The following is a 23,686-nucleotide window of genomic DNA, read 5'->3' on the forward strand; positions in this document are numbered from 1 at the left end:
AAGAATATTTATTATAAAGCAGCTGCCTATTTATTAAATATTATCATAGTGTGTTACCATCCCCATTTCTACATCTCCTGTTTTGAACTAGCATAAAACAAGTTTAATAGAGGATTTAAATTTTTTTGCAAGCTACAAATAAGGTGACAAATGAAGGAGTAAATGTATTCAAGTCTCCTGAAAGGGATTTATTCTGGAGGCTGTACTTCTAAAGAGGAATCAACAGCAAACAAGAAAACCAAAACATTATGCTTAAAAATCCCACATCTCTTTGAAAAATGAAGCAAACACTGGAAAATAACAGCAGTGGTAAACTTTTTTATTAGGAAGATAGCTCAAGTGTCTAGCATATTCCATGCTGCTTCTTGAATATTTCTCTACTGTTATTAGAAAGCGTCACATACAATTTGTGCTTAAAAACAAGCTGGCACAGGTGATTTTGAAAGTGGTTTCTGCAATCACTTTAATAATGAATAATAATCTGTACTGAATTGCAATGGGAGACATCAATTCCTAAAGCCTCAGTGTTTTTCCTCACAGAAACGGGAGCCATCGCTTCTGATTTCTGTCCTGGTGCTTCTTCACCAGTTCCTTGTACACTTCTGACCTTAGAAACCTGGGAAAAGAGTCCTTTGCCATGAGACAGTAGATTGAGCTCTGAGCAGCATCAAAGCAGCTGAGGGTGGGCTCAGAGATGTTCTGGGAGATGTCATTTTTGGTATGGAAGTCAATATTAATCTGTAGGAAGAAAGGAGCGTGAAAGTGGTATCAGTTTGCTGGGAAAGCTGAGGTCTGATTGTGTCCAGGACACAAGCTTAATTTGAATTTCCTCCCAAATAACTCAACTGATGCAAATAAACAGGAAGCTCATCCCTTCATTTTCTAGCAGACTGAATTCTTCATTTTATTTGGCTCTTAGAAAGATGGCATCACTGAAGAAAAGAAGGGGAAAACTTGCTTTTTCTTCTCATCTGTCTGCCAAACCAAATCCTATGAAGTACTGATTACCAGAGAGTAAATTAAAAGTGAAGGTACTCAGCATCATTTTAGACTTTGGCCCCATGTATTTTTTAAGGATCTTTTGTTTTTAACAATAATAAGATGTATTCCAATAATATATAAGACATGGGAACGTTTAAAGCACTCTTGCTAGCAAAGGCAAAAACATCAGTGTAAAAGTTTAAGGTGCAGAAAGTTGATACTGATTAATAAGCAATTTGTTCTTTCACAGTAAGCCTTTTTGAAATAATTATAAAATTGAATTCTGTGATGGAAATTTTTGCATTGTCATCATGTCAAAAATACCTATACAAATGAACAACTGCAATCATAAACCTACTAATGCTCTAGTACCTTAAATACAGAAGAGATGGTGCTTACAAAAAATGATTAGAGAAAAGAAATTATATTGAGCATAAACTTCCTTAAAACTTCGGGCAGAAATTTTAAAAGACAAGGTAAATTTATTCCCACTGTGAAGAATGTAAAGTGTAAACCATAACATCCTTGCTTCACAGAGTAGCACAAGGTATTTACCTGGTAAATAATGGACATTAAAATGGGAGCTACAGCCAGGCTGAGTTGTATTTTCTGTCATTTTTTGAGGTCTGGATCTGAACTTTCTGCTTCATCCCTATCCTCAGTACCCAAAGCGCACACAGAAAAAACTCTTTACCTCCTTTGGAGCATCAGCCTGTATAAAGTCAGAATAAATCTTCTGGGCTTTCAAGGCAATCTTGGTGGAGGATTTGGTTTTCTTGAAGTCCTCACAGGCCAGCCAGAATTCCACATTCTCCTCGCTGAACTCGGACTTCAAAAATGTCCGAAAAGCTGCCAGGCCCTCTAGGGAAAATGCATCAGATAGTGGGTGCAGGAAAATGGAAAGGCCAGTGCAATTTATGCGTGTGCATACTCACACACATATGTGTGTGCATTTGTATGTATATATATATATATGTGTGTGTGTGTGTGTGTGTGTGTATTTACAGTATGTAAATATATATATAGAAAGTATACATATATATGTATATCTATATCGTATATATACAGTATTTAGAGTACAGTGTAACCTATGTATCTGCCACTCTTTTACATGTCAGCCAGCAGTCAGGTTTGAGAAGCTGCTGCAGGGGAAATAAATAGGAGATTAAATTATAGTGCTGATAAGGAGACTACTAAAAGAGTTTTTCAGTGAGTTGCCAACCAAGGATTGCTCCCAACAGCTGCCTGCTGTGGTTTGGTCTCTTTAGCATTGGTACATTTGTTAAAAGGGGATCCTAGAAGTTTTGGTCTTCAAAAGGATTCGTAGTGGCTGGGAAATCAGAGATTTGAGGCTGACTCCTCGGCTGAGAAGCAAATAGAAATGTAGGGCACACCGTGGTAGTGTGCTTCCCCCACAGCTGAGGCTCCCTGCCCAAATGGGGCTTCCATCTCCTTGAAAGGAAAGATTAAGACCTGGATAAAATATGGACTCCTTGTTACTTCTTTGTTCCTCTTTTTTTTTTTTTTTTTTTTTTGTTTTTCCACTTTGAAGGAGAAAAAATGAAACAAATAAATGTTTGTTTGGAATAAATGGTTCTAAAATTAATCCAAATCACAAGCTCTGAGTAAAGAGAGCTGACAGTACCCAAATACAGTTGTGTTAGTCAAGTTATCCAGGAACAGTGTGGAGGCATCCCAAGGTCTAGGCCACAACATTACTGCTGGGAAATGGGGCAGAGGCAAGGAGATTTTCAAGCTGCATGTGGTTTGTGGTGTCAGGCCTGTAGAAATGGCATTTCTAGGAGAAGTGGCTTTAGATATGTCCTTTTTTGTTTGACTGAAGTCACTGCACAACGCACATATTTCTCAGGAATACCTAATAAAACGTTTGTGGTTTTTCGTGTAAAAAAATTATGAAAAATGAAACCACTGCAAGGGGAATTCAGCAGTTACTTTAATAAAAACTATTTCATAGCATTTCTGCCTGCCCTTGAGCACTGGCCAGAAGGTATATTGTGTTTGCAGCTTAGACAAACCCCTCAGGACAGCAGCTCACCCACCTCCAGCAGCAGCTCTGGTCAGTTCAGTGCATGTGGGGAGCTGAACTGGAGAGCAGTGTGAAAACCTGGCAGAAATGTTTGGCAAATGGGATGACAAATGTTTTAAAAACACATATGTTTCTCCGTCACTTCTTACCTTTATTGGATAGTACTGTATCCACAGACTCAGACCAGGCCACGGTTTCCCCAGCGTTTGACCTGTGGAAACAACATCTGTCCTTGAAAATAGCATTGTGGTCTCTGCCCCGTGCAGCCTGGGGTGGCTGAGAGCCTACGCTGTGGCTGGCTGCTTGGGAGAGGGGCTCAGCCACTCCTCCTACCCTACACACAGCAAAACAGGGATATTGGCACCACTGACTTCATTACTCATCCTGGAAATACTCATAATGCTTGCAGCTGGTGGAGCTCCAAAAAGCACACGAGAGAGGTAGGGATGTTCTAGAGAGTTTACTGAATTTCTTCTCGAGTTCAAAAGGATTAGGCATTAATTTATATGGCAGTTTTTGCTTGTAATGACAGGAATTATCTAAAATGTTACCAAGCTAACACTAATTGGAAACATAGGTCTCATATGAGCTTCTCAGTGGCATAAATAATTGAGTAAATTCATAGTTTTGGCTCTTCCCCTGCAACTTGCCATAGACTTCTGCTAGACATGAGGGCAAACACTTTGTTCTGTATAAAATATTACCAATTTTCTTAAAACAAACAAACAAACCCCACCAAAAAACCAACCAAGCAAAAAACCCAACCCGCCAAAAAAACAACCAAACAAAAAAAACTAACTCAGCATTAAAAAAAAATCACAAGCACTCTCAAGTTCTGTAAAAAACATTTGATGTTCCTAAGGAGGCTCTGAGAGGTCACCTATCAAAACCTTGCTTTTGGTTTGAGAGCTGTGTTCCACAGCCACTTCTCAGCATCACCAGTAATGGTATTTTCTAATTGCAAATTTATAAAGAGATCATATAACAGTGGCAGGATGTGGCTGTAGTTGTAATTATTACGAGGGATGGTGGCAGTGACACCTCAACAAGCAAGCTTTTCTGTAGCTCTCTATTTACTTGTATCCAGAGTGCAAAAATTACATTTAAGCAAGAAAAAAATTGTGCATATCTATAAGTAGATTTGAAAACATACATGAGGGAAGCTGGAGTGCAAATATAGTCTGTGAAAGCACAAATGAAAACTAAACATAGCATTGTGCTGTACTTTGCGAGACATGTGATGATGGTGTTAATCGGCAGAGAATTTTTTTTAGCAACAATAAGAAACTTTTATCAAATATATCACAAGTTTTCAGGATTTTTATTAAATGTTTATTAGGTTTCTTGTTAAGCAAAAAAGCAAAATGAAAGACCAGGATAAACCAGACAGTTTTGTTTCTTGTTCTTATGGGTAATATTAGTTGTTTTAATATTTACTCACCACTCAGAGAATGATCTCACTGACCATGTGGGATTTACTTGAATGGGAATGGCAAGCAGAATTGACAACAAATAATCAGAATAGTCATATCCCCTTCAAAGGGGGAAGGAAAATAAAGCTGTACAGATTATTCAAACTTGGTCATCCCGTCACATAAATCTCCTACCATTAAAATAGCCATAAAAAGCAACTCACTTCACTGGCATTTTTTGTTCCACTGTTTGTCTGTCTGACTGTCTCAGGGAAGGCAGAGTTTCGTTTTCTGACTGATCTTCAAGCTGAAGGTACAGCAGGAACAATACAGTTAGCATGTGAATAACCAAACAGGACAATACACCCTGGCAAGCCTTCTCAACATTTTCTTTAAAATTATTTCTTTCAGAAATGTGGCCTATTTTTAAGCAGAGCCACTCTCACCTAATAGTGGCCATAATACAAAAGGACTGAGGGCAATGGCAACACATTCCTGCCCAGAGTCATGGGTGGTGGAGCCGGTCCAGAGAAGGGCAGGTGGTGAAGGGGCTGGAGCCCAGGTCTGATGAGGAGCACCTGAGGGAGCTGGGGTGTTTAGCCTGGAGAACAGCCCCAGAGGAGAACTTATTGCTCCCTAGAACTGCTGAGAAGGGATTGTAGCCAGCTGCTGGTCTATGTAATTTGTCTCTTGCTCTTGATAATTATTCTCTCATCCCCAGCTCTTTGCTTCCTCTGTATAACCCTTGCTGTCCCTCCCTCTCCTGAACAAGTAGGCTTACAGATTGATTTCTTGCCTCCCTCCAAATCTTGTCCTGAGGCCAAATCTTTTACTCTGATTACTCACATTCCTGGATTTCAATGTCTCCACTTGCCATAAACTTCCAGTGGTTGAGGAACTGGGATCCCAGCTGTCCCATGTTGCAGACTTAGGGATTTTTGTCTTCTCAGTTAAAATATTTTACACCTAGTAGAGCAGTCTTAGGAGTTTAAGTCCCATTTGATTTTCCTCTGTGTTACAGTCATGAGCAAAGCTGCCTCCTACCTGCCTGAGAACATCTTTCTTATTTTAGCCATGTCCATCTTCTAAGATCAGAAAGAAAAACCCAAGCACCACATGCCATGTTTCACCCTTAGCAATGGTAAGAGCTTATTCCTTATCCTTACCTTTTGTAGATCTGTAAAAGAAGTTTCAGGCCAATCTATTTGATGAACTTCACATGGGACAAAAAACCAGTGAATCTCATCAATTGTGCTCCAGGAAGATGAAATCGGATGGAAACAGATATGGAGAGGTGCATTACTGGGATGAGCAGGAGTATTGAACTGTCTTGCAGAAGAATGAAAGAACAGTTTGTGTCAAAGATGAAAGCAGAGAGGAGCTATGATTGCCTTCTGAATACAGAGAGGTAACCTGGTGAGAAAAAAAATTATCTTAGTGTAATGGTTATATTGACAAAAGAAAAAATGTATAGAAGCAGCCAGTGAACAAATTCAGACTGAAAACTGGAATAAGGTTTCACAAACTGTTGTTTTTTGCACTGTCCCAGTCGAATTTTTTGCCCTCTCTATTCTTCTGTACTTTGAAGAGAGATGTTCGTATATTTATGAGATTATTTTAAATTGCTGTCTTCATTAATAGAACACTAGAAATTATGACCTAAGGTTCCCTTTTAGTCCCACATATTACTAAAAAATATTCCTGGCAGCAAAATACTAATACTTTCTGTAATTCCTTAGCTTTGTATCTGCTTGCTTCTAAATATTATAGCAGAAGAACAGAAATGTTAATTATCATCCTGATTTTCTGCCATGATTCTTATTTTGCTTAATTGGTAATTTTTTTTATTTAGAGAACATCTTGTGTGCCAGAGAGGACTAAAAGCCTTTTGTGCATTGTGCTCATGAGATTAACTTCAGCATCTTACAGCTGGGGAGAAAACTTTCAGCATCTGCATTAACATCAAATCCTTTGTGCCTGATTCAGTCCCAGGTTTGAGCAAAAGGAAATAAACATCATACAAAATCCAACCAATATTTATCTGTGGAGCTTCTGGCCAGACAGAGTGTAAACAGCTACAATTTGAATTTTTTAACAGTGTCATGCCAGAAAAGTCAGTCCAGTTGCGAGGACAGAGGTGACACTAATTTAGGCAACTTGTAATTTATGGCTGGCTCTGTTAATTTCTCAGTGTTTACCCTGTGTCTAATCCCAGTGGTTCTTCTATTTACCCACCTTAGAACTGTGACCAAAAATTGATTCATTTTGCTTTTTTAAAAGAGCTGTTATCATTGTTATATCATAGTTCCATTAACTCCTGTGAAACTTTGAGAGGGAAGGTTGAGGACCTTTGCCTATTTTTTCTTAGTATCATCAGATCATATACATTTATTTCAAAACAAAATTCCAGATAGTGCTACGCATACATTTTTAAAATTTCTACCTGATAGCCAGTTTCTGAACGAAACAGACATGAACATCTCTTCAAGATTTTTCAGGACTGATGGATATTTTTGAAGTCAGTCTTAGCAGCCACAGAACTATGCTAAAACCCAGGAATATTCTAGCACACACAACAAATGGATGGATGCAGCCAGATTGCTTCACAATCCACAAAACCACAAAGAAGCTGTGAGGGACTCTCATCACTGTACAACATTCTGAGCAGTCAGTGACTGCTCTGTCTATGCAAGTTGAAAATATTTTAGGTACAGCAGCAGGTTAATAGAATTGTTGTGATATTTGTACTGGGGCAATGAAAATAAGTTCACTAACCAAAGTTAGGCACAGCTACTTCTTCCCACAGAAACCAGCTGGTTGTATTTCTCTGTACTTCCTCTGCTTGGAACTTAATAGTGTCTGGAAGGAAACTGATATTTCACTGAAATGTCATAGGAGAAAAAGTGATCTTATTATTAAATCAGATGCATCAGCTGCTTGTGCAAGTCTGTTGGCTATTCATAATAAACAGCATCAAGCAAACAAAATGAAATATGAATATGTAGTAGAGATGGGCTGGAAATTGCACATAGAATTAGTGCTAAATTTCTTGTGAATCTGGACCCAGCTGACACTGCTGGACCCCGCTGACGCACACAGTTACAGCTTCAGTTCAGTCCTACCTGGGACTCGACCTCCAGAGTCACTCAGGCCCTTACTTGCTCAGCTAATTGCAGGGTATTTTCCTCTTTTTCTGTCAGGCCTGTGGCTTAACCTTTCAGTAACTCTGAGGACTGGACTATGGATTTCTGAGTCCTCTGCCTTTGATGACATGGGAGAGCTGAAACTCTAGAAAATGGAATGTGGATCTGACTGAACGTTCCCAACTTAGTCAATATTACTTGCTAAGGACTCCATATTTATTAAATATTTAAATCTCCAGAACTTTTAGGCTCACAGCTTGACTTTTACTGATGCTCACCTTTTGTTCCTTAAGCATTAGTTTTTCTGTTTTTCTGTCTTTAGGCATTAGTTTCACTGAATTATCTTCCTTTATGAAAAGCTATTGGCTATTGCGGGGCATAAGACCTGCCATTTTTGTTTGTCTGACCTGGATACGAATCACAACAGTCAGACAGACAGTCTAAAGCAATGCTACATATTCAAACCATTGGTTTATTAACCTAAGTAATCATTTCCATTTACATATGTTCCTAAAACGGCTGCCTTGTACTCACCTGAGCACAAAGTGAGAAAAGCTCACACTCTTCAATGGATGTGCTGGTGTTTCCCAGCAGTTCAGTGTGTTAATGCTCCTCAGCACTTGGCCTCTGTTAATTCCATTTCATTCCATGCAGACATTTGCTTGGGTAGTGCTGCCTTCTACAAGGTAGCCTCAGCAGAAAAAAAATTAATGTTCTGCTGCCCCGAGCAGTCGAAGCCCACGGAGACTTGGGTGCATCCCTTATGTTGGGAGAAGCCAACGTGATCCGAACACTGCTGGCATCCTAAGGACATGGAAATGCCTGTCCCACGGGGATGCAAATACACCTTAATCACAGCACTATGTAAATGCCTACCTTCCCACAGCACTGCACAGCATGGGCAACTCACAAAATAATTGATATTTTTCCATGTGAATAACTCTGTGTGCCTTCAGTATGCCACAGAGTTGTTTTGCATAAGAAAATGAGCTGTTATTTTCCACCCAAGCAAACTATGCCCTTCAGGTGAAATGTTTTGATTTCAAGAACAAGCTGTCAAAATATTTTACAGCGCTCTGGGCTCCTCATATTCAGGATTTCCAAGTGCTGTACAATCACAAACCTCCATTGGAAAAGAACTGGAAACGATTCTCAAGAAAATGTGCAACCAGGAAAAACTGGAATAGCATTAACTGCAGAAATTTAAAATGAGGGCACTAAGCTGTGAAGAAACAAGAGTGTTTTAATTACGAGCAAATTTTATGGCAAAGAAATGAGAGTTCAGAGTTGTTCTTTTTTTAGGCTTTAGCCTTATCTTCTGTCCTGCTTCAAAACCCTCAAATGGCTGCTGTAGGATTGTGTTTCTTGCTAGTTAATTTTAGTTACCTTTCATGGAGAAGGCAATGGTAGAGGCTAGATTGTAAATCTGGAAGTCCAGATAATTTCATGTAAAGTATAAGGGAGAATTAGGAGAAAGTTACACAAACAGATTATATCTAGGAAAGGAGAGAGAAAAGCTTTGGTATGAAACCAGAGGGAGCTTTTATGAGACCAGCCCTAAGTGATAAGAGCACAACAAATGGAAAATAGCAACACATTAACAAGGAGAAAATTAAAAATGGAAGCAAGCTTGGGTGGTGGATAGAGGAAATGCATTTTTATCTTTGGCACAGAGCCACTCAGGAGCTTAAAGGGCATTTGATTGAGGCATTTGACTAAAATGCAAAGAACAGAGTGGGATCTGGGATAGGCAGCTGAGCAAGGTGTAAGTACATGAGCATATGAATCACTGATGAGAGGAAGATTATTTTCTGCAATTTTTTTCTCAGCTGAGGTCTTTGGCAGCATGTGTGGAAAGGAGAGGGAACTGCATTCAAAGCAGTAGCTATTTAAGGCAGGCTAAGCAGCTGGGGGACAAAAGGAGAGGAAAATTATCTGCTGTTTGTGAGTCACTTAAAAGTTGTAACATGTAAAAGCATGTAAGAGCCGTGTTATTGATTGCCTGCTTCACTGGAAGATGGAAATCAGTCTTCTTCTTTGAAATTCTTTATCTTAGATTTCATTCTTGCTTCTTGTCAGTTGAACAATTAGTCAAGTTGTCTTTTGTTCAATAACAAACCCACAACCGGAAGAAGATATTTGGTCCTGTGTATTTCCACCTCCCTCAAATTAAACAAGAACAGCATATACAGCCAATTTAAAGCATCTAATTAGACTTTAGTGCTGAAACAGGAGGAAAACCTTGGTGCCACACAAGTCAGCAGGTTGTTTCCCTCATGCTTTGTGTCTTGAGACTTCACCTATGTAAGGAGTAAAGTGCAGTGTTTGGGTAGGGTTAATTATTGTGTTGACAGGAGGGATATTTTGGGAGCTCTTGCTGAACCCTGAATGGCATATATAAATATAAAAAGCTGCTACATAAAACAATCTCCAATAATAGTACTTGCCCAACAGGCTTCGTATATGTATTGTTTGCATTAGGGCAGCTCAACAAGAGGATTTACGTAACTGTGCCACAGATTCTGCCAAAACTAGAGAAGCATGACTGTGTTCTCTGGTACTACCCTAAGGGTTGTGCTGTAAATACATCTGTGCAGGGCCAGTCCTGAATCTGATCAATCCTGGAACAGCATCACAGACTTGTACTAAGTCCATACCTAGTTCATCTTCAGGACTGCAGCACAGCACTAAATAGTAGAGTGCTCATTTTCCCTCACTAAAAAGAGCCTCTTCTAGGAAAAAAAAAAAAACCAAACCAAAAACAAAAAAACAACTTTGCCAGATAATTATGTTATTTTGGTTTATCTTTGTGTCCTTTGCCTTCCTTTCTCTGAGTTTATCTTGACTTTCTTTTTACAGTAGTTCCCATGGCATTAGTCTGCTGTAAATTCATAATTATCTTTGGAAAACACACACGCATAAATAGCTACCAGGAATATCTTATTTGTTTGTTTTCATTATAAAACTCGTAAGAGGGACTAGCACTGTCAGTACTGCAGACTGATGGGTTTGAGGAAGGCCTCCCTGGAGATAAGCAAAATTTTCCATGTGTCTGTGAAATGAAATAAAGGGCACCTGCTGACTTCTATTTATCATCACAGACCCTTCTGACTAGCAGCTGGGATTTTGCTAACAAGAAAAAGTCTTACTCAGGGTACTATATTTGCAATTTGGCTGGATTTTGGAACAGTATTAAATATATGTATTTTTTTCATTTCTTTCCTTCATGGCAATCCATCCCATATATGGATTCTCCACTGATATGAAGGAACATAATCACACCAGGGCAGAATTTAGCTGCAAGCGTGCAGGTTCTATGTCTGTGTGGCAACAATGCCAGTGCAAACACTCAGCTGGGGCTGTTCTCAAATCTGTTCCCTTCCTCCAACACGGATCCTAGTACAGGACACAGGAACGTGCATATTTTAAATACCTGAGAACTGGCATTCAGACACTGTTGGTGATAGTAGAGACTCCCTCATCACAGAATCCCCAAGGCTGGAAGAGACCTTCAAGATCTAGTCCAACCATTAACCTTCTCCAACCACAGTCACCCCTAAGCCGTAGCCCCAAGCACCACAGCCAGAGGCCTCTTGAATTCTTCCAGAGACCATGACCTCACCACCTCCCTGGGCAGCTCATTCCAGTGCCTGACCATTCTCTCAGTGAAAAAAAACCCCTTTGCCCAGGTCCTGACTGCTTTCACTGTCAGAAAGAGCCCGTGCCTGGTGTTCTGAGATCAGGGGAGAATGACGAATAAACCAACACGGATCATCATTACAAATGTGTTTCCTCTGTGTTCCCCAGGTAAAGGTAAGAGCTTGGAGATGGCCCCTGGGTCACTGTGGCTCAGCAGCATTTCTACATGAGTTTGGATCTCTGTGCACAGTAACAATTTGATTAATGTGGCAGTGATTACATCTAGAGCTGAACCCTAGGTGAAGTCTTTACATCTTCCTCATCAACGTACTGATGATAAATCAAATCCTGACAACTCTTTAAGCAGATCGGATTTATTGGAAGTTAATAAAGCAGACAGGGAAACCTGCAGATCCAGCAGTTCATATACACCCCAAATTAACAATGAACACAAAGTCCCATCCTCAGGAACTGCACCTCTTCTCCTTCACCACTTACAGAAAGTGGAGGGAAAGGGAGAAAGCTTAAATTCCACAAGAAACAACATAATATACAAGTCATAGTTACAGGTAAATCCTGCAGCCCCTTCCTAAACTGAACCAATGTTTAAGATTTTAACAACTGCCCCAAGCTTCAAGGTATGTCTGCATCAACTGTGAAAGAAAAGGACAGAATGACTGTGCGTGCTGACTATAAAAGAATATGTCTGTCTTTGATAGTAAAGAAAAAAAAAAGATTTCTCCTTCCTCTTCTACAGCATATAGAGAGGATATTAATGACCAATGGAACTGAAAGTTGCTCTGCCTGAGTCCAAGAGCTGTTAATTTTCAGATACATTTTCAAAACAAAAGGCAGAAAAAAAATTAGAACAAAGTTTAGTAACAAAGCTGGTATACCATGACTATTTATAAATAAAAGTAGAAATATTTTACATTTATATACATAGACATCAGCTGGTACTTAAGGATACACATTGTGTTAAAATAGCATTCTTGTCCCTTTGCTGCTGCTCATTTAGTTGCAAAAAATTAGAATACATGTATTTGATGCCAAAGCTAATATATACATCATAACTTAGAAATAGACAACAGACATGTGGAATAAGAAAAATGTACCCCCAAAAATTAAATAGGTATTTTTACGTTCCTCTTAAAATAGGCAATGGCTACATTTTAGTTATAGATTTAATTATGCAGTATCTTTAGTTAAAATTCATGTAACTTTGCATTATACCTAATAATAATGTTCCTGTGTGTTTTACTGTATGAGAAAATACTGTATTTGTACACGCACAAATTCTCTGTGCTTAGAGTAGGAAATGTTGCAAAAACATAAATGTGTGCAAAGACTGGATACAGAGATTCTAATAGTGATGAAACTCTGGCCTAAATGATGCAGGCCCGGGGTACATGTTGGGTAATATCAAATGGCACTATATGAGACATTTTTAACTAGATCCCAAATCTGATCACAGCTTTTGCCTGAGTTTAAAAAAAAAAAATATCCTGTATGAAAACTGTGCATGCTATGACTTGCCAATACGTCACCTACATTTCTATGAAAGTGAGATTCTGGTGTTAAGTGAACTCTCTTTTGCTTCACAACTTAGTTACATCTGCTGAGGGTTTGGGGTTTAAAACACACCCGGGTTGCTGCGGGAGCTGGGGTTGAGGAGGGCTGAGCTCGGTTGTCACCGCATGGTGACACTTGGGGTTGAGGAGGGCTGAGCTCGGTTGTCACCTCATGGTGACACTTGGTGTTGAGGAGGGCTGAGCTCGGTTGTCACTGCACGGTGACACTTGGTGTTCAGGAGGGCTGAGCTCGGTTGTCACCGCATGGTGACACACGGGGTTGAGGGGGGCTGAGCTTGGTTGTCACCGCACGGTGACACACGGTGTTAAGGAGGGCTGAGCTCGGTTGTCACCGCACGGTGACACACGGGTTTGAGGGGGGCTGAGCTCGGTTGTCACCGCACGGTGACACTTGGTGTTAAGGAGGGCTGAGCTCGGTTGTCACCACACGGTGAGGTCTGGGCGCACACCCTGGAAGTCGCTGACGGTGAAGGAGCGGGAGCGCCGGCGGAGCGGGGCCCGGGCCGGGGGCCGGCCCTGCAGCAGGCTGAGGTAGGGAGCGGATCTCAGGAAGCGGGGGTAGCTGTCCTGCTCCATCAGCCGGTACACCGTGCTCTGCGCCGCGTCGAAGGTGCTGCGCAGGGGCTGCCCCATGCTCTGGCTTGTGACTTCCTTGGTGTGAAAGTCCAGATTCACCTGGAGGATGAGAAAAAGGATATTTGTTTAATGTACGTTCATGCATATCCAGTGTTATTTTCTAGAGCACTGATACAGTACACTGGGAAAAGACTTTTCTCATGAGAGTTAAGCCTTAAGTTTAAGCTTTCATATTTTCCAGATTCTGTACTGCATATAAAGTGGTAGCAAGTTCTCTCTGCAGTTCAGGCACACACAACAATCCTTTTCCAGCCCCAGAACCAAGGACACCGCTGCAGCTTCAGGCCCAGAAAGTGCAAACAACAGGGAATTGAGGAGAGCAGACTGCGAGGGTGGGAGTGCATCACCTGGAGCTGGAATTGGACAATTAACCCCCAAATGGAAATGGACCAAATCTTATAAATCTTATAAACTCCTGACTTGGGGTCTATCTTGGGTGTAACCACAGCCAGGCTCTTGTGCTGCCCAAAGTGTGTCCTTTGAAGGCCTTTTAATAAATCCCTACTTTATTCCTTTAATTCTGCCCAGCCTCTGTTCCAGGGAGCCTCTCAAGGCATCAGGAGGACCTTGAATCCCCCATACAACAGGATCACAGAATTGGTGTGTTCACCTTCAGTAGTGGCTCTAAGAAAGTCTCCACAAATGTATCATTGGTACCATGGAAAACTGGGGAAACAGAAGAAAAACTGATATTTGACTAAAAGTAACTTTCTAACAGTGATTGCTGTATATTCACAGCTTCCCAGCTTTGCAATACTGGACTATCACAGATCTCCCCTGCTCTCATGTAGGATTAAAGTAGAACTTGTTCTAATGAGATGACATTTGTGAATAGTTAAAATTTCTGGTTTCTGTGTAGTTTGGATAGTAGGAAGGTGAGAGAATTATTTTTTTTTTTTTCATGGGTCTCTGGAGGCTTTAGATTGGGAAAGCATATCAAAATTACTCTTTACTCCATGTGCTGCTGCACATGGAAGTATTTAATAGTAACTATTAAATAGTATTATTTACTATTTAATATTTAATAGTATAAGAATTTTAATTAAGTGGCAGGCACTGGTTCAAGCACGTTATTTTGAAAAATGAGGTAGAATACGTAAAAAAAATTGTTGACCCAATCAAAAAGTAACTTTTATAGTGTTTTTCTTTTCCTCTCTGAGAGGCGTCTGTCATTTCTATACAACTAGTTGGAACAAATAGTCTAGATCTAAGAGCTGAAGGGCAATTAGTGATCAGAGAAGGGTCCACTCATCCAAAATTTTATGATCCCATCAAACTGTAGGCTCAGAAATTTGTGTATAAAAGTTCTGCTGGACAAGGAGTCAGAGGAGATGTGCAAGCTGCAGAGCTGTGTGGTCTCAGCTGAACCCAAGGGAGGAAGTCACACCAAAGCCAAGTGTCCAAGGTGAACCACAGCACCCACACTGCCTGCACCCACAGCACCCACACTGCCTGCACCAAACTCAAGTATGGCAGAGAAAGAAATTGTTATGTTATTATGACTTCCCTGCTCTGTCCTCTCCTCAGCTTTCTCCTGCTCATCTCTTTGCTTCCATCAGTGTCAAGCGTTGACAGTGTCAGCACGTGTTACCTGTCCAGGGCTGCTTCTCCCCAAAGGCACACAGCAGGGAAAGGAATGGAAAGGGACGTAAGTCCTTAAAAGTAGGCATTTCCTAGGAAAAGCAGACCTGAATCCTAATGCAGCCTATGGGAATTGGAGGTGGAAACAGCACCACTTTGCAATCCTTTCACTAAAATGAGAATTACACCTTTTTCATCCTCATTACAAGGAAGCAGAAGTTAGTGTTTAACTTCTGCTATTCTGGCAAATAAAAAAAATACAGATATTGGCAAGTGACTTACTTGATCTGCTCAAATGTAATGGATTCACAGGAAACTGTAAGTCAAAAATACCTATTCAAGAGGCTGCTTGTGATTTCATTGAAAGGTTGATGATCTCCCAACCTGTTCATCTCCTTTTTGGGCAGGCAAAAAATATTTCTTTCATTTGTTTATGAGCCCTTCCTAACACACTTCAGTAAAATGAAGGAGTTGGAAATTGGAAAACTTTTTTCATTGTTAGGATACTAAAAAAAGGCCTTAGTGTTGGTGAAGATGGTCATACCAACATCGTTTTGTGCTGACAGTAACACACCAAAGGTATAGGATTGGAGGTGGAAGGGTGGAAAAGGGAGAGGGAGTCAATCAGGACAAGTCCATGCTCCTTCCAGAGTTTTGACTTTTATGAAAGTCTTCTTATGTCAGGAGAACGCAGGATTAGCTCTTGAAGCTGCTTCTGGGCATGCACTTAAAAGAAAGTTTCACCAGATGCAGTTGTGTCAATCAAACACTGTGTATAATGAGGAAGGTCTTTACCTCTTTTGGAGCATCTTTTTGTATGAATGTTTCAAAAATGGTCTTGGCTTTTGGCAGAAATTCATGTGCACTTTTACTTTTCTTGTAATCCTCACAGGCTATCCAGAACTCAATATTCTCTTCACTGAACTCAGTTTTCAGAAACTTTGTGAAGGCATCCAGCCCAGCTACAAAAGGGAAAGTTGAATTGCATTAAAAAATACATATCCTTATCAGAGAGTTACTCTTTCAAAGAGTCTGTGAAAGGTAGTAAAATATGTTCTGCTCCCTTGGAATAATACATTAGAGATAATTATCGTAAAATACATAAATGTTTTAAAATAAGTGCGGTTTCTCCATTATATATTCTCCATATATCCATTGATCCTGCAACTCTCCTTACAGAATTCTCAGCATCAGTAAAAAAAAATGCTACCAAGATCTCATAAATTTAGAAAAAAACATTAAGCAAAACATGTGGGAGAATGTGGAAGTGGTGGACTTTATTCCAGGTGAATATCAGTACAGGTTGATCAAAAGACTATTTGAATTTTTGCTCATAAGTAAACTACCCTTCAGCAGCAATTTAAAATGGATGGCTTTCAGCATCTCTATAATTTGCTTTATCCTGCTGTTGTTATGCTGAGGATATTTTCTTTCCCAAGCATACTTCATCTGTGGAAGTAATGCAATTGTGTGGATGTGAACTGTTCAAGGAACAGATTTGAAACACACATGTGCCCCTCCAAAATGAAGGCAGGAACATATGTGCATTTGATAATTATGGGAGCAGCAGGGCCTCTCAAATGATGGCCAGCTTGGATCCAGTCACTGGCTTAGGAACAAACTGTCGGGAGTGACAAAGTTTTTTCTTAAGTACATGGAGCATATGAAGTCAGGAATATTTGAGCAATATTAAGATTAAATGTTCCTAAATGTTCCTGTTTACTGAAGAGATTTTTTGCTGTCTGCTATACTACTTTGTTCAATAAAACACCAAACACAAAAATAATTTTAAACTATTTTCACAAGTTGACAGCAAGCTATAGCCAAAGAAGACAAGGAGAGCAGGAAACATGCTGTCATAAATGACCCATCTTACTTAGTTTAGGTAACTGGCATGTCTATTCAAGGACATAACTGGATTTTATAATTTCCCATCCTTTACCATCAATTTTCCATCCTAGAAGTCTGCATGGAGAGAGAAAAAACTACTGACCTTTCTCAGAAAGAAGTTTGTCAAAAGACTCTCCCCATTTCACTGCTTCTTCAGGAGACACACTGCTTAAGAAACAGAAAGGAGTTTTGAAGAATTGTTCATACTATGCATTTAGGAAGCTGTGTAACACACATCTGTCACCATTGTGGCTCCGTACTGTTCCACAAAGCCTTTGACTAGATCACCTCACTAAGGGAGATCATTCTCTTAGGGGCTTCAGGAACATTTGCTTTAACTCTTTCTTGACATTTTTTTCCTGCAGAGTTATATTATTTTCTCTTTTTGTAAAAACATCAGAGCAGAGGCTTTTTGCTGTGGTATTTGTGTTGTCCTACTAATCTTTAAGGGAATTGAGACCATGTAGCTTGGTAAAACTCATAAGGGAAGCAGGTCTTGGCAGCTATTTAAGCTTGAGATAGTCATGCAGAGACGTAGTTTTGAATATGCTCACTCTGAGGCTGTTTCCACAGTCTGCTTTTAATGAAATATGCAGAATTCTGTAGCCTGAAGACAAAACTGTAGCAATATGGTTTTAGGTGTCTGTCTTACAGGGCAATAGCACGTGTAGTCTGGTTTGTTTACCACAAACATTTCAAATGACATGTTATTCTGATACACCGTGCCTCTTTTATAAAACTCCTCATATTCTTCATCAGGTATGTCAAGTTGCACGTGTTTCACTTCTATTTCGAAAAATCTGCCCTAGGAAACAGCAAAGAAGGGTGGGGGGCGGGAAACAATTTTTATCAGTTGCTTTGTGGATATGAATGTTTGGAACCATTTTCATTCCAGGACAAATCACAGGACACTGAAGGTATCAGTAAGTGACTGGTCCGGGATTAGTTGATCAGGTCAACTTCTTATGGACTGAATGTTTCTGGAATATGATCCCACTTCCTCATCAAGGCTTGCTGTTCTGTTTCCTGATTTACACAGTTCGGGCTCCCTTGGCAGGCAGGAGGCACGTGAGGTTTAGATGAAAGGAAATTCCAATCTCTTTGGTAAGGAATTTAAGCCAGTAATGACTATGGGTTTGGACAAAACTCGAAAGGAGCCGTTTTTGGTTTTGTTTTTGTTTTTGTTTTTGTTTTAATTTTAATAGGTGTCACATGTTTCATAGCTGAAGTAATTTCTTGCAGGAATGAAAATTTTAAGTAGGGAGAAGAAAAGAGTTTGTGAGGAGAGGTACAAAGGCTGGAGAAATTAAATTCAGGAAAGCAGGGGGATTCTGGAGTCAGGAAAATGAGACCTCACTCCCTTACAGCATTCATTAGTTATGAGAATTACAGAAAGCACAGTGAACTCTGTGAACTGCAGGTTCCTGTACCTACAGGAATTACTTTGGTCATAGTGAAAGATAGAGCCTTATGACTTCAGACCACATACTCAGTTCACAAAGGCATGAAATGCTGGAGAGGATCTTTGCTGGGTTTGGAAACTCCTACTGTGAGTTTCTGGTTTTCCTTCAGTATCTGCTACATCCTGAGAGCCTCACAGACCCCAAACACCTGAGTGCAGCAGTGAGCTTGTGCAATAATAGACAGAAGCCAAGATTTGTTCAGCTTTGCCACTTTCTAAATATGAGACGAAAGTAATTTAAACTAATGGATAAACAATTAAACTAAAAATTAACTTTTAAATGAACAGATAAATTAACTTTTCTGCTATCACCCCAATTTCCATCTGCAGTGTTTTATTAAAATCTCTTTCTACTTATTTTAGTAACTCTGTGTGAAAACTGGAAATCATAAAAGCTAAGTAAATCACTTAATAAATTTCAATCTATTATCTCACTTTATTATTTGAAAAAGAGTAAATTTGTTTGTTTTTTCCCATTTTTGACAATATAATTGTCACTTTAATCCAAATATAAGACCAGCAAAAATCTACAAGTTTCTCTTCCATACAAGAACAGCCAAATCTCTGTTAGTCAAGCACCAGCTGAGAGTAACATGGTAAAAGACAGCTGGCTGGATGAGGAAGTGATGTTAAAAGGGGGAAATTCTTCAGAGAATTGTTACTGCTCTGAAAGTGATGTCTGACAGATTGTAAGAATGCAGTGAATGGCTGTTCTTGGTATTAAATACCTGGGATATATGAGCCACCCAGCACTGTCTGCCTCTGCTTTCTCTTTACAGATGCAATCTTAGAGTGGTTTTATGTGTTTGCAACCAGGATATCTCAAAACGTGAGCAATAATCATGGCCTGGTTACTCAGATGCACTGGTGGGAGTGTTTCGATACCCTCTCCCCAGCCACTTTTCCACGGGTTCTAGAAGCAGAGTTTCAGAGCGCCCTTAGGTGACCTCTACTATGTGCTCATTAATTAGCACATTAATGGCTTGTGGAAGCAGCTCTGGTCAAAGCAGGCAGCTTGGTCCTGTAAGTGGAAACTGCTGGAACAAGAGAAAAGGCTATGGAAAGCTTTGAAACTGAAGTGTTCTGGAGTGATTTGTGGTGGAAAGAAAGCGCTGATACTTCTTTTTAGGCCACAGTGTTGTAGAATTCTATATATTCCTTCTTCTCAGTCAGGACCTACAAATGCAATTCTTAATATAGCAATGACATCTTGGTACTCCATTGAAGTGAGGAATTAAACTCTTATGGAAGTCAATAAACCCAAGATTGTGCCCTGCATCTTTATGGTAAATACTAGGGACAATACTACCAGAGTGTATGAATTTTGGAGACAAGAATGTTCAACAAATTACTGCAGTTACTGAGGAACTCTGCATTCACTATTTAACACAGCTATGGCATTTGTACATCACAGAACTCTTTGGACAACCTGCTTTGCCCGGAGTTGTATGATTTTCCTGCCAGCTGCATTTCTGAGTGGATCATTGCACTATACAGTGAGTGGACTCATACCAAGGCTACTGACACAAGGTTAAAACCTCTCTGCAAGTGTATGGGGACCAAGCGGTGTGAAAACACTGCTGATTACCTCGATGCATACCAGGAAATTCTGTAGTGTTTGCAGGCTTGGGTTACACTGATAAATTTTTCAAATGCCCAGTCTGAATGCACACACATGGGTACAGGAAACATCCTGAGTCACACAGGTGCTTCTTGGAAGGAACCCCCAACCAACCCAGTCTTTTACAATGTTTACCTTGCTGCTTTTGTCAAGTTTCCAGGTTTGCCAAGGTGATCACCTTCATGGAAATCAGGTTTCTGCAGGAGCAGGCTCAGCCTTTTTCTCTTCTGCTTAGCTCTATGACAGAATTGGAGTAGCTTTTCAAGAAACATTGTAAAAAGTTGGTTTTTCCCTCTCAAGCATTCTCTGTTTCTGCATTACAGAGCTCCCTATTTTCACTTACAGTAATGGTGGTGTTACTTCTCCTACATATATTATTCACATTAATGTTTTTTTCTTCATAGCTTAGCACAAATTTTGCAGTGGCAAAGAAAAATGGAAATCCTTTCATTTTTACGATCCTTTAATTTATTTTAAAGACGAGGGGCCAAACTTCCCATTAGAGAACATAAACAGTTGGCTCAGCTTCTTCTACTTTTAATGTTTCACAAAGAAAAAAGGAAGTATTGCTTCCTGTCGTTTGAAATTTTTGAAAAAAAGCTTTTCTGAATCATATTCAGGCTTTAGAGGAGCATTTCTCAGAACTTCTTGCAACCTCTCCTTCTTAGTATTTTTAGATCATTAATTTGGTTTGTTTCTTGTCTTCAAAAAAGAACGAGAGTTGAGATAACTCTTCTTAAAGAGTTAATATTTTACACATACAATTTCTAGGATTGTAGTTCATGAGTTCTCATATATATGTCAAAAATGAAATTAGCTGTGCCCTAAATTCACGCTCACAAACTATGCTAGAAGAATCCTCCATGTAAACAGAACATGCAGAGGGGTCAGCGTGACCTGAACACTTACCCAGGCTTGCTCGCCTTGTGTGACTCTTCCTTAATTGCTGATTTCATGAGTTTGTAATAGGGTTTATCCTTTGAAGCAGAAATGTTGAGCTGGGGGAATAAAAGAAGTGGGTTCTCCATCTTCCTCTAGAAAAGCTTCCAGCAAGGTTCCCTTTGCTCCCTTGCCCCCGGTGCGTGCTGGCTCCGGCTCTCACATGCCGCAGCAGCCTGCACTGCCCTGGCCAGCCCCAGCCCCGTGTCCAGAGGAGGTGGTGGCAGGAGGTGGCTCTGCCCTGGCCACTGCAGCTGTGCCCACGCCGGGCTCTAAGGGCAGCTCTGGTTGTGCCCTCGTCACTTGGGGAAATGACACTGCAGCTCCGCAGGGCTCACACTGCAAGCCGCAGCCCAGAGCAGCGGCTGCTGCGCACAGCTCAGCTCCTGCTCAGGGTAGGGTGACCCCAGCCCGTGCTCCCACACATCTGTACATGCCCTAGGCTCCTAAAATTAACCTTACTGATAGTAACGTCGCATGAACTAACATCAGCCTTCTCTTCAAGGCACCCCTTCAGCCCTTGAGCTGCTCTGTGCAGCCTCAGTGCCATGTGCTGCACACAGCTCCATCCACAGCACCCTGACTTCAAACTCAGAGTTTCTCAGCATCTCCTCCAAGCTTTGGCTGATCAATCATTTTTTGCAAGCAGATATTTTAATTTTTGCACCATTCTTCAGAAATTACAGCCACCCTCTTCTAATTTCCCGTTTGTCCATTACATGCTCCCTCTTTCACTTCTGTGTCTGTGGATTTATTTTTACTTGCAATCTCCCACCCAGGATAGAAAGTCTTTAGTTCAGAAAAAAAAAAAAAAAAAATCTGTGTTTTTTTTAATTTTGTTTTGTTCCTAAATAACCCAAAACTTCTCATTTCAGTTTGTATAAGGTAAAAATGTATTAATCTTTGAGGTTCATCAGCACAAGTTACCTCTTCACATACAAGTCTGATGTCAGTTAAGTTTCTTGGGTTTAAGTTCAATTTCTGTTGGAGGTGTCATAGGAACAATACATCTAACAAAGAAACATCTTCAGTGTTAGCTGAATGAGGCACTGGAAAGGGTTAAAATTACTGCAGTGGTTAATTGATTAAGAATTTAACAGTTCACATGTTTTTAATGGCAGTGTCTCATTTTGATTTCTCAGGTAGGACACTGAGCTTCGAGGAGAAGATGTGACCTCATTACCTACCTCCCATAATTTTGTTGTGTTTTACTTACAAGGGTACTTCTGGTGAGAGTTCCACTGTGGCATTTTTCTTATGGAGCTGGGGAGGATGGGAATGGATGATACTGATATTCAAAAGAAATAATAATAATAAAAAAAAAAACAACTCTGCTAGGAATCCAAATTTGTGAAACATTAAAAGAAGAATAAGATGTAATCTATCGTGATTTTTTTTCAAGAGTTAACTGAAAAACTCTCATGGGCCACATGTGTGATGCAAATTTTAAAATCAGACTGAATGAGAAACAGGGCACAACAGCCTTTTGTAGCCCAAGGAACTTTAGGAAGCAGGGTTACAGTTTAAATCTAATTTTCATTTTCAGAGAAGGCTTATGCATAATTTTAAACTGGCTTTAACCACAGCTGTGTTTAATAATATATTCTGCCTTTTACAGATAAGTACATAAATGTAGACTCCATGATTTTATTTCACTTTTCTGCAATAGTGGTGGTCACATGAGCTTTTTTTTATCTGTTATGTGTATAAAATACTGTCTTTGCTCGTCTGCCATAATTTTGTTACCTGCTGATTTCATCTCCCAGAAAATTTTTGTAATTGTAGCCTCCACAGTCCATCTAAGCTGATTCAAGAAAGACTTGGAGCATGGAATATAATTCAGAAGTGAATTATGAGGGGCCGCTGTGCCAGGCAGCTTCTAGATGGGGATGAGCAGCCGTGTCCCTCTTTCAGCACCCAGCAGGCGTGGTCTGAAGGGCCTGTCCATCTCGCTCTTCAGTGACCCTAAATGGGGTTTATGCCTTAGCTGATTGGATTATTCTTGTACTACACTGCGAGCACTTGTGTCGGCCTTGACCGCAGCAGTGTGCTGTGCACCTCCTGAGAATTCACTTGGAAATCTGGAGGAGTGTGGAGAGGGGGGGAATAATCACAAACAATCTTTCCCCCACTCACCCACACCTCCCTTCCCCCCCCCCCCCCCCCCCCCCCATTAATAGAAAGCTTATACTAAATCTAGGCCACGAAGTAGCCAAAATTGCCTCCAGGTCAGTCTGTGTTTTGTCAGCACAGCTGCTGGTGCTAATGAGCATCCCTGTTTCGCATTGTAAGCTATAATAAGCTATACTAAGCTATACTAAGTTATAGTAACAGTATTAATGACCCTATAAATGCTTCTGGGCCATTTTGGGCGCTGCGAGATGGCGATACAGGAAAACGAGTAAGTGATTTTAAAACCAGATAAAGCAGACCCAGAATAATATGTTGATGACATTACTAGAGACCTAGAAAGCTCAAAAAAAAATTGTGATGAGAACTAAATGTCCTGTTTCCCAACCGTTTCTCTAACCATTGAAATATATTCACAAATCTGTTCGGAAGGAGGCTACAGATTTTTCAGCCCTCAAATCAAGATTCTCTCTGAAATGTGAGAACAATATTGAGTTAATGTTCTATTACTTACAGAAATACATTTTTTAATGGTTAGATGAATACTAAATGTATTTTCATAACAATCTTCATGTGACACAAAAGTAAAATTGAATAGAGCATAAAGTGCAGG

At 40.2% G+C, this 23,686-nt stretch overlaps 2 protein-coding genes across 3 annotated transcripts; both read right to left on the reverse strand.

Moving 5' to 3' along the window:
* Positions 1-534: 534 nt before the first annotated feature.
* RGS21 (regulator of G protein signaling 21) lies at positions 535-4,675 on the reverse strand. Its single transcript, XM_053950332.1, has 4 exons — positions 4,665-4,675; positions 3,178-3,254; positions 1,676-1,842; positions 535-738 (listed from the first exon to the last, which is right to left on the reverse strand). Exons 1-4 carry the CDS (start codon positions 4,673-4,675, stop codon positions 535-537), a joined length of 459 nt encoding a protein of 152 aa, XP_053806307.1.
* Positions 4,676-11,592: 6,917 nt separating this feature from the next.
* Positions 11,593-21,199, reverse strand: RGS18 (regulator of G protein signaling 18). Of its 2 annotated transcripts, none has more exons than XM_053950330.1 (5): positions 20,914-21,199; positions 20,140-20,241; positions 17,025-17,086; positions 15,827-15,993; positions 11,593-13,489 (listed from the first exon to the last, which is right to left on the reverse strand). In XM_053950330.1, exons 1-5 carry the CDS (start codon positions 21,030-21,032, stop codon positions 13,235-13,237), a joined length of 705 nt encoding a protein of 234 aa, XP_053806305.1. In that variant the 5' UTR covers positions 21,033-21,199; the 3' UTR covers positions 11,593-13,234. The 2 variants fall into 2 exon arrangements, with proteins under 2 accessions (XP_053806305.1, XP_053806303.1); XM_053950328.1 differs by having other exon boundaries at positions 17,025-17,089.
* Positions 21,200-23,686: the final 2,487 nt, after the last annotated feature.

Source organism: Vidua chalybeata, chromosome 9, assembly GCF_026979565.1.
Source record: "Vidua chalybeata isolate OUT-0048 chromosome 9, bVidCha1 merged haplotype, whole genome shotgun sequence".
Lineage (NCBI taxonomy): Eukaryota > Metazoa > Chordata > Aves > Passeriformes > Viduidae > Vidua > Vidua chalybeata.